This window comes from Anneissia japonica, unplaced genomic scaffold (genome assembly GCF_011630105.1).
Source record: "Anneissia japonica isolate Jap-2015-1 unplaced genomic scaffold, ASM1163010v1 scaffold5_len213053_cov157, whole genome shotgun sequence".
NCBI lineage: Eukaryota > Metazoa > Echinodermata > Crinoidea > Comatulida > Comatulidae > Anneissia > Anneissia japonica.
Window position 1 is genome coordinate 125610 of NW_022740246.1, and position 11694 is coordinate 137303.

The following is an 11694-nucleotide window of genomic DNA, read 5'->3' on the forward strand; positions in this document are numbered from 1 at the left end:
TGGTAAAAAATTATGCTAAATTTGCCAAAATTATGCCTAGCATAGGCCCTGTCTCTTATACACATCTAGATGTGTATAAGAGACAGGTATTATATTGAATAGCTGACTAAAACCTTACCAAAAACAGTGATTAATATCATATCTTCGTAAGTACTTATCCAATTTTAACGGGAAAAGCGTGAAAATGTTCAAAATCATGAAATACAACATTATTTGTAGCCCACTATATAACATTATAAAATAAATGTGCATCAGTCAAGGATTGCTTATGTGTAGCTGTGATAACCTAAGAGATTAATCACAAGATAAAGGCTAATCCTTTTTTTCCATTTAGCCATGGATCTCAACTTGCAATGAATACCCAAAATCAGTTTTCACAACTTTTACCAGAATTTTTACATAAATAAGTGGATTTTTGAAGGTGGATTATTAAAATCAATAAATATTGTCATCTTACTTCTTCTTTTCCAAAGCTTCCCCCAATGATATACACATTCCTCTTTCGTTATGTAGCTTCCATTGGGTCTGCGTAAAAATGCTTTGCCACATCGTGTACATATGTTATGATTTGCTGCAAAGGAACATTATATATTATTATTAATAGACTGAGAAGGAACAAAAAACTATTTACTACTAGAAGAAAGAAGCCGTCACACAAAGTTGAGATATAAGAACATGATGCAAGAAAAGGAAGAACCATCAAACCCTGAATGCGAATAACAATGTGAAAACTAAAGAAGTTTTGTATCCAACAGTGGGAAATTTAAAAACATCTAAACTTAGGAAAAAAAGGATGACAGTTATCAACAAGAATCTAGAATAAAGGGGAGTTACTTGACCTTGCTGTGGGTTTTGAGGTGGGACAAGGGGTACCAGCACTTTGTATAGGCACTGAAAGGCACTATATATACAAATGACAGACGAATAGAATAGAATGTACGTACGATCTGAAGACCTGACAGCTTTCTTTTCTTCATTGTAGACGATAGCCTTGCCTGATCTGTCTGGGTCCGATCTAGGGTAACCATTGTCCTTCAGTTCTTGTTCTGACATCATGTATTTCTTCAACTTGTTATATAAAGCTAAACCTAAAACAACAAAAACAATATTGTTATTAGCATTTTTTTTATCTAGATAGAAATGATATTCAAAATATAATGTTTAAAACATGTTGTCTGCCAAGCCTTTTTTCTTGGATTCATTCCATATGCCAAGACATAAAGGGCACCACCATAATTGAAATATCAATCCCATTAACTGTAATGAAATATGAACAAACATTTTTTAGACTTCTGGGTTACTTCCTTGAATCTCAAGGGCCAGAGTTCACATTCTGGTGACCACTGGTATGTTTAGACAGGTGTGGAAGTGAACTCACGTCCTGGTGCCCTGAGTGAATCTTGGCAGACGTGAACTCGTGTCACTGGCATTAAACGTGTTATTCCATAATTGTAAAGATCATATTATCATTATATTTGGCATCATTATCACTGGGTGTTATGGTATATACCGTACTCGCGTGAATAAGCGCCCGGGCGCTTAAAATATTTTTTGCACTTTCTGAGGGGCCCTTATTCAAACGGGGCACTTATTTAAATGGGGCGCTTATGAAAACAGAGTGGAAATTGAGCGGGCGCTTATCGAAATAGATGAAAATCGAGGGTTCTTATGGGAAATTATTTTAATAATTAAACATTCAAGAGGCACTTTTTGAATGAAAACAAGATTATATAAAGACATTACGAATGGTGGTTAGAAAAGATAATCATCCAGAGAACATGGCTCAAAACAAGAATGCGTGAATATTTACATAACAGCAAAATAGCAGATGCAATTAGTGGTGGGTAGTAGTTAGCTTGTTGGCCATCAGCCAATTGAGATTAGCAGGATGGCAGGATCATTGTATTTTTCTTGAAAACTCAGATGAGAATGTGCTTAATTTCGAAAAAAGAAAAAGAGGAGTAGGACTAGACATAGACAAATATGTAAAAAGATTAAAGTTGGAAATATACTGTCTGTCCAGGTATCGGAGCTCTCATCTGTCCAGGGATCGGAGCTCTCATCAGTCCAAGAGAAATATAATATCCTTATTTTGATATTGACTGAAGAAGAATGTGTTTCCAGTCAGTCAGTCAGTCAGTCAGTCAATCGGTCAGTCAATCGGTCAGTCAGTTTTCCACTCTACAGCTCAAATCATGCCAACAACCACAGTCCCAGGATTGATTGGATTATTGACTTGCTAAAAAGAAAATCTAATGAGGGGGCGCTTATTCAAATTAGAAGGGGGCGCTTATTCAAATGGGGCGCTTAAGGAAATTTTCACGTTAGGAGGGGCAGTTATTTGAGAGGGGCGGTTATTTGAGAGGGGCGGTTATTTGAGAGGGGCGCTTATTCAAACGGGGCTCTTATTCACGCGAGTACGGTAACTATCAACACTCTTATCTTGTCTCTTAAAATAATGAGTTTTTATTATTTTGAAATATCCTCAAATTTCGAGACCCTCTACTTTGAGATCAGACAAATTTTTTAAGTGCCAACTAACAATCTAACCCACACTAATAACCCTATTGTTAGAGAACGAACCCCTAAGGGGCATCCCCCCCCCCTTTTTTCCAGGTCCCGAAGGTGGTCTTGAAATTAGAGGGTTAACTGTATATTGATGTATGAGAAATTTAAACCAGTCTGACCTCCGAGTTTTGATGGATCTGCCATTATCCTCTCTTCAAAACTGAAGCTTGTTTTTGCTGCAAGTTTGCCTCCAATGTTCGCCAAATGTGACACAGTTTTCTTGGGGGACACAGACAGACTTCCTTTAGAGTTTCTACAGTTCATTGTCCTTATCCTTTTTACAGTGTTAATACAGACATTCAAATATACGTTTTTAGATGAGGCTTTCTCGCATGCCACCTTCTCTTCTTCCAAAGCCTGTAATGCAATTATATATAATAAAAATGTTGTATTTAAATTACACCAATAATATTTCGAACAACATATTAAAGTAAAGCTTTCCTTGGGATAATCTTATTCAGAGGTCATCTCTATTAAGGGGACACTTTTTCAGCTACAAAATGAAGGAAAAAGTATCTTTCAACACTATGGTCCACCCCTATTAAAGGGGAGAATTTTTATCCTGGAAATGCTCCATTCAAAGGGGTTCTACTGTATCTGTGTTCAAAATAGTAGAATTGAACAACAAAATTCAATATTTGAATTGCAATACCCATGCCCACCTGAATCACTTGAAATTTTTGCACAAGTGTTTGGGCACGTAATACACTGTTCAGTATGAAAACATGTCACGTTGCGTAAGAACATCATTTCTATTGTGTTTCTTAATGCAAATTTCATGCGAAAAAAAAAATTCTTTAGTCAATTAAAAACCACATAATTTGATTTCTATACTTTGTACAGTATATATCCTTAAATTGGCTCAAAATAGATTAAGGACTTTTATAGTGAAAAAGTTTGTAGATCATAAATAACTGAAATTATTTAGATCTGTTTTTAAAGATTTTACCACACAATATATTATTAAGAAAACAATATTCTTTCATCAATAATTATAAAATAATAATAATAACGTTAAAAATTATAATGTGCACAAATCCATTACAGTAGTGCTCAACAATACATGTGTTGGTAAAGTACAGTGAAAAGATGCAATATACAAATTTGTATCTTGTCCCTTTAAACACATTAATACATTATATTTTAAAACTATAACACTACGTTCTTGTCTGTCCAACTCCATGAAGCTACAATATATGTTTCTTTAATACTTCAAAGTATCTTATAATAAGTTTGATTACCTTCAAATAAGTTTCATGTATTACATTACAAGTCACTTTCTGTATAAATGGCTATAAATCATTCCTTATTTTACATTTAATTACGGGTTGACTATCGTCTTACACAAAGTAAACATAAAATGATTCATGTTTATGATTACAAGTACTGTAGCTTCAAGCTGGATTTAGAATCAAAGCTGTATATTTTCCATGGGCAAGACACTGTATTCATATGTATGTTTTTCTCCATCCAGGAGCATAAAAATTTATGTTAAAGAATGTGGAACAGTTGGAATATAGTTGGTCACTTAATCAGGAACTGTTAGGTATATCTAACATTAGAAAAAAAAGATAGCAAAATCGTGTGTGTCAGCTGCAGGAAAAGGAATTTGGAGGGAGGCAGGGTATTTTTTACAGATGGATGGGCCAGACCACCTCATTTCCACCATTTTTTAGGCTAAATAGACTTCATGGCTGCAAATGGAATTTTCAGAATAATATACATTTTTTGCTATTTAAAAATTTGGGAGGGGGCGGGGGCATGTGACAGCGGCCAAGGAGACGAATTAAAAGTGATCCAGATTTAGACTCGCTTTGAACTTTTGACTAGAAACTCAAAAGTACGGCTAAACCTAATGTTTTCATTTCCTTAACTTCTTCAAGGGCACAGAACTGACTGGTAACATTTTAATGCCTTGAGAAACTATAGAATAATAATAATAATTATATTATAATAATAATAATAATAACTTGGTTTAGCACTCTCCACAAGACACTTTGCATTATTACCCATGACACAGGAACACCTATACCTATAGAACACTAATCATTCTTGGGGAACTATTCTACAGTATAATTCACTGCATGAAACAAATCAGCGCATAAATTACAAATACCTTTTCAAATGCATGTTGCTCTTCAATCCCTATCTTCAGGAGTTCGTCAATGAATATTGATAGATATCGCTGGCGCACAACATTTGGTATATGTTTACCATACTCTACTGGAACAAGAGGTCTTTTGCTAGCCTTTACAGAGAAAGAAAAAGTAACAATGGAAAACTATTAAATACTTTTAAAAAAAAATAAAATTAACATGAAGATAGTAACATCAGGGGTGATTTCTATAAAAAAAATATCACAGGACTTTATAAACTTATAATAAAAAAAACACTCTTTAAACCTTGCTTCACCTTTTATTTTATTTCAATTATTTCTCTTAAAAACATATAAGAATATATGTTGTATATTTATGTAAAGTTAGTGCTGAAGTGAAAACTTAAGATTATCTAGCAAATTAATAATGCGAAAATAACGTCATTTTAATATTTATTTTTAATAGACTCACAAATCAACCAACCATTTCAGGTCAGGCTTTTAGTCAAATTTGTTGTAAACTTACAGTTAAATTACAGTAGTTTACATCTTTACAGATGAGAGAAATCTAAAAATCAGGTTACAGTGCAGCAACAAAAAACATGGATTAAAAGAGATACCTTAGTTTTGGGTATGTGAGCTAATCTTTTGGACGTTTTATCAGCTGTTCCTGCAATAGTCACCCAGTTAGAGCTCTGTTTGTTACTGGAAGGAGTGACAGCTCTCTTGTCAACAATCCTTGAACGATCAGTTGAAGTCTTAGATGTGCTGATATGTGGTGTTGGTGCCACCTTCTTTGTAGTTGACTGAACTGATTGAGGAGCCCTACTGGGCAGATGTGCTTGTCGCCTCTGAGCAAGTGATGGCTTTGGTTCCAATGAATCTGCAGTTTTACTGGCGAGTAGCTTCTGGAGTTTTAGGTAGCGATTGTGACAAACCTGGGCTGGGCTTGGAACAGCAATACGACGTTTAATTTCAGGCCTCATCTAAAAAAAATTAAAAAGTATGTTCTCTGCAATCAAATATCTCTGCTGGTTGTACAAGTGGTTGATAATTCCTTCAAGTGCTAAGACATGAATTTTACTTAGATCAACCTCTTTGTTCCAATTTAACATTAGTTTTTTTTATATATTGAATTTTGTAAACTTCTTGGGTTGTGTCTTCAAAAAAACAGGAAACTCAAGTGGATACTATTCAGCAGGACCTCCAAAACTGTGTCCTTTTGTCTTTTAGGGAATTTAATCCTTTATTCAAAGAATCAATTTTGATATGCCAATATCTGTATATGTCATACGTCTGTCCAATAACGAAATATACCTCAGTATATATCACAGTGTAGCACTCTTCTATTACCTATGACCAATGTAATGATGGGGAGTCCAGTAATGAGCAATAAAAATAATTAACCTGCAGGGGTCCCAAGTTGGAAAAAGCCACATCAGGGAGATTGTTATTAAATAAGTTTGCTTATTTTGCTCTACATGGTAACAGCCATCACCAGCTGACTTCTGTGACACTATTGATATACTGTACAGTAATGAAATCATATAAATACAATGAATTTGCGGAGATGGGAGAGTTTCCGGGAGATTTTTGTTCCCAAACAGGATTGTGGAAGGCTGTCTCAAGACTTCCATGACAGTTCACTTTAAGTATCATTAATAGTGACTGCTTTTCATTTGTGCAACGACGCGACCCCAGGACAGAAACCACGCCCTAGAATTCAGACGTTCTAGCTATCAGTTTTCCTTTGTTTTTCTCCTCCTAGGTGTACTACTGTACTTCGTAATACATTCATGTACATACCTTTGGCTGTTTTGTTCCAGAATTGACCAAAAGGCCTTCAATCTGAAAATTAAAGATGCTTACCTCACCATGCCTCGAAACATGGGCTTGTCTTTTACGACCGGTTCTTGAAGCATCCACCAAATCACATGAGATTTCCTATCAAATATAGTATAAAATATATCACAATAAAATAGTACAGGAGACAAAGTACGGATCCAATGATTTTTGTTTACAAGTAATATAATGTTGAAGGTACTAATAAATAATTTCTTTGGACAAATGGGACATCCAAACACAAAGCAAATATATCTGATCATCATCATTACTACTAATGTACTGTAATTTGTTTCACACTATATTGGGAACTGAAGTGATCTCATATTATTCCACAAATTGTATGAATGTTACAAAAAAAAAAGCAATGATGACAACTGTTGAACAATGTACAAAACAGTAAATGATGATAGAACATAAAGCAATATCTAATTAATTTTAAAATCTCAAATGTTTGTACAGTATTACCATTTTAATGTCCGGAGTTTCTTCAGTTTTAAATTGAGTTTCTTCGTTAAAAATCCTCAAACATTCTTCATATGTATCTGTCTCAAAATCTGTGAGGTCACTTGCAATATCAGAACTGTCAATAAGAGATATGTCAACATTATCTATGTCAGGACCATCGGTTGATGAATCACTATCTGTTGTAATATTCCTTTCATTTTTATTTGTTCTCGGAGTGTGTGGCAATGCTTTGCTAGTTGTAGTCTTTCCCGACACTTTTGAGCAAGTTTTTAAAGTCTGTTTTTCTTGATGCCTGGTCTTGTCTTTAGAATATTTTTTGTTGTTTATGGCTTCTTCAATAACATTCTTAGCAGTGTGCGCATTATTGGTCATTATTGTGGAAGTCTCCATCTTCTTTCGCTTTACAATTCCTATTTCTTCATCTGAATCTTCACCAAACAGCTCAATGCTTATTTTCCTTTTGCGTATCTTTGGCAACAATTTAGATTCTTCACTACTGGATGACAGGCTATAGACATCTTTCTTTGCGGGTTTGCTTTTACTAACCTTCTTTTGTTTAATTCCATGCTTTTTCTTTGTTTCTTCACTACTGGATGATGGACTGTAGATATCTTTTTTTGAACTTAACACTGGCATACTTTCAACAACCTTGACATGTTTCAATATTTTATCACCTTTTTCTTTCTGACTTTCATCACTGCTAATAGTTAAATCAATAAAATTCCCATTTTCCAATGCCTTTTGACTACATTTTTCTGAAGTACTAAATTTACCATTGTTTTCGTGTACTAAAGAACTTTTAGATTTTGAAACATTCTGTTTACCTGATTTTAAATCACATGATTTCAATTTATCAAAAATGTTTGAATTTGAAGAAATGTCTTTAGATTTTACTTTCAACTGTTTTGATTCAGTAGCTGTTTTTGAATCATCCCTTTTTGACGCTTGATCCAAAGTTTCACATGATTCAGATTTTCCATCGTTTGAAGGTTTATTTGATTTCAATACTGAGCTCTTAGATGTTTTTGGGGAATCTTTGATTAGCTTTTTTTGTAGCTTATCTGAGTCTCCTTTCTTTTTCAACACTTTAGTCACAGAGATTTTCTCTGATTTTATCGTCTTGTCAATTGCTTCACTTTTCTTTTGATTGTTTTTCACAGAGGTCCTTTGACTATGTAACTTTGATAATTTATCTTTCTTTGTAGAAGTTTTGTCAACCTTCAGTTTGTCAATAAATTCATCCAACTTCACATTTGGAGTCTCAAGTTTTGTTTCACCAGTTTTGTTTGTCTTTATCTGCGAGAGCATTCCTTGTTGAACACTCTTTTCCTCTGAGATCTCAGACTTTGTTTTAGCAGGTTTGTCCTTATTTTTCTCCGAGATCATTTCACTGAATGACTTAGCTCTTTTAACTTTTTGTGTGGTGGTTTTTGAATCTATACGTTTCTGATAAAATTCAGCTAACTCTTCTGAGGAAATCTTAGGTTTTGTTTGAACATGTTTTTCTTCATTATTGGTTTCCATGTTCTCATCTTTGATACCTTCCTCATTTTTATTTTCTACTTTGCTTGGCGCATCCTCTTCATCAGAGCTAAACTGTGCATCATTCAATTTCATGACTTCATTTGCTTTTGATTTTTTGTGGGGTATTTGCGCATCATCTTCTACAGCAGCCCTTTTACTTGATTTTTCGCATTCAATCAAGGGAAAAGCCATGCTATCTTTTCCAATCAAAGCGCTTGCAGAATAATTCTTAACTGGGTCATATGTCAGTTCATTGTCTGAAGAAGATGGAGTTGATTCATATTTATGGGTCGCTTGTGTATCTTTTTTTGTTGCATGATACACAAACTGGCCATCACTTGAAAATTTGTCTTTTTCCTCATATTCATTTTTATTAAATGCTGCTTTCACTACAATTGGGTCATATTCACTATCACTGACATCAGTGGAAACCAAGCTGTCTAAAGAATATCTTTTTGAATGATACACATTATCTTCATCATCAAGGTGTTTTTCAGGGTTTGGTAGAGAATAGGGTCTTCTAAGGAATTTGGTATTCTTTTCTGGGATTGTGGGATTGTTTTCTTGGAGTTCTGCAGGGATGGAAGTGTCTGCAGGAACATCTGTCTCCGGTACTATAAAGTCAGAAACGGATTCAGTACTGCCAAAATGACCATATAGACTTGTGGCTTTGTAGGTATAGGACACCTCAGAAGAATTTGCAGTTTTGATTTCAGAAGAATTATCTTTTTGTATTGGAGTTGCTTTGTACTGCACAGTACTGCTTGAAGATGGTGTACTGTCCTTGATTTCACTTGCTTCTCCTTTCTTGGGACAATTAGCCAATGGTGTTGCCACATATGAGCATCCATTGCCACTGACGTTTTCAGCAGGTTTTAGACAAACATTAGAGATTTCTGCAGGAGAAAAAAGGGTATAATTTTAAAATGTTGATATTCATTCATTTCTGAGCAACCTGTTTGGATTTAGTACTGTATCCTCACTTTAGATATGACATTTTGTATTTCAGGGTCTAAATTTTAAATTATACCATGTCATTTTTTTTTTCTGTTTTTCAGATTTCTGCATTCCTTTCCCTACAAGGCTAGAATGCTGGTCACTTCTGCCAAAAAACAAATCGGCCCAAACCAACTCGGCCCCAGGCGACACTTCGGCCCAAAACCAACTCGGCCCCAAAACCAACTCGGTTATTCAAGACGGCAGGTTAAAATAGTTGGGTGGTCCCTGTGTTGTGAAATGAATGTTGACTTATATTGTCAGTTTTTGCATGGAAAACATATTGGGTGTTGCCAATCTGAAATAAACAGTTTACCAAAAAAATATTTACTAGCAATAACAGCAGTACACCTGATTAATTCCAAAGTGTTAGATTTATTGAAAAAAAAAACAAACAAATAACAAAAAATCCCCTGTTGGGGCAGCCAGCCTAAAATAAGAGTAAGCCTACCGTTTACTTTAAAACCTTTCTGTCATGAATTGAAAAAAAAAAAAAAAAACTTTGCATGTAGCCAGTGTGTACCTGAATAAATCCATATATTCATGTATTTTGTTTACTTTATATTCATACAAATATACATTATTTTATAAAAGTATGTTAAGATTCTTCTAAAAAATAATTAATGGGACTAGTAATAATTTGGATAATATTAAAAATAAGTAATAAGAATAGTATAGGCCCTGTCTCTTATACACATCTAGATGTGTATAAGAGACAGGAATCTATCAAAAAATCCCCTGTTGGGGCAGCCAGCCTAAAATAAGAGTAAGCCTACCGTTTACTTTAAAACCTTTCTGTCATGAATTGAAAAAAAAAAAAAAAACTTTGCATGTAGCCAGTGTGTACCTGAATAAATCCATATATTCATGTATTTTGTTTACTTTATATTCATACAAATATACATTATTTTTTAAAAGTATGTTAAGATTCTTCTAAAAAATAATTAATGGGACTAGTAATAATTTGGATAATATTAAAAATAAGTAATAAGAATAGTATAGGCCTAATGAAAAATAATATTATTATTAGGCCTATATATGATATTAATAATTATAATAACAAAAATAAATATAATAATATAAAAATTATAAAATATATAATTCGGATAATATAAAAATAAATAATAAGAATAGTTATATTCAAAAATAATATTAGACCTAGGCTATAAACAGTATTAATAATTATAATAATAATAAAATAATAATAATAATTGTCTTTAGGTATTAAATGGGTAATCGCGATCGCTATTCATCTTGGTAATTCGGTATCATTTGGGTACAGTAGTTGTCGTCTGGGCCGAGTTGATTTTAGACCGAAGTGTTGTCTGGGGCCGAGATGGTTTTGGTCCGACTTGGCTTGGGCTGATTTGGTTTTAGGCCGAAGTGACCAGCTACCCAAGGCTAGGCCTATGCCTAGCTGGGCTAGCCTATTATATATTATTATAGGCCTAGGGCCTAGCTAGGGTAGGCCTGGCTATAGATAGGCGTACTGTATTTCTGTCAGACAAGCCTAGCCTACCCTACCTTCGATTATCAATCAACATCATTACCAGACAAGCTTAGGCCTAGGTAATTATACTACTGTAATTGTCAACCTGCACAAAGAATCTCCAACAAGCGTAAGCCTAGGCCTTAGTTAGAGGGCCTGGCCTAGGCTAGGCCTAAGCATCTCTAAAAGAATATAACCCGCACGCACCTTTGGAACTTCGAACGTGCCTAAAGTGACAGTAAGGCCGACGACACATGCCGCGGCCTTGGATATAGAATGGACAATTTACCCCTCGGAAATAGCCAGAAGAAGTAAACATGGCGGTAATTAATGGTATGGGCGACTAATCTGCTTCACATCATTGTTCCTTGTCACAAAATAAATTAAATACAATATTTTGTACGAACGATAGGAAGGCCTAGGAGGATAGGCCACTGTCCTGTTTTTATTTTTTCCACTCGTTCTTTTGCCTATGGAACGCCATCAGCGCTTTTATTTATAGTCAGTTAACACAAAGATAAGATAGTAGTTTACTCCAAAAGCATGCTCCAAGTCAAAATGCACGCCATCGTGTCGGGATTTAATATTTCGATGATGACATTAAATTAATGTCGAAATATTGAATCCCGACACGATGGCGTGCATTTCGATACTTGGAGTATGTATTATACCAGGGGTGGCGCCAGGATTTGCCCGAGGCCCCCGGCCCCCC

At 34.6% G+C, this 11694-nt stretch overlaps 1 protein-coding gene across 1 annotated transcript in view; it reads right to left on the reverse strand.

Moving 5' to 3' along the window:
• LOC117118216 (RNA exonuclease 1 homolog) overlaps positions 1-11444 on the reverse strand; it is a 30392-nt gene extending 18948 nt beyond the window's left edge. Inside the window, exons 1-8 of the mRNA XM_033262727.1 lie at positions 11190-11444; positions 6974-9393; positions 6533-6607; positions 5284-5649; positions 4685-4816; positions 2688-2925; positions 945-1088; positions 458-571 (exon numbers count right to left, since the gene is read on the reverse strand). Coding sequence (XP_033118618.1) covers positions 458-571; positions 945-1088; positions 2688-2925; positions 4685-4816; positions 5284-5649; positions 6533-6607; positions 6974-9393; positions 11190-11301 — 3601 coding nt within the window. The 5' untranslated portion in view covers positions 11302-11444. The remainder of the gene's footprint in view (positions 1-457; positions 572-944; positions 1089-2687; positions 2926-4684; positions 4817-5283; positions 5650-6532; positions 6608-6973; positions 9394-11189) is intronic.
• Positions 11445-11694: the final 250 nt, after the last annotated feature.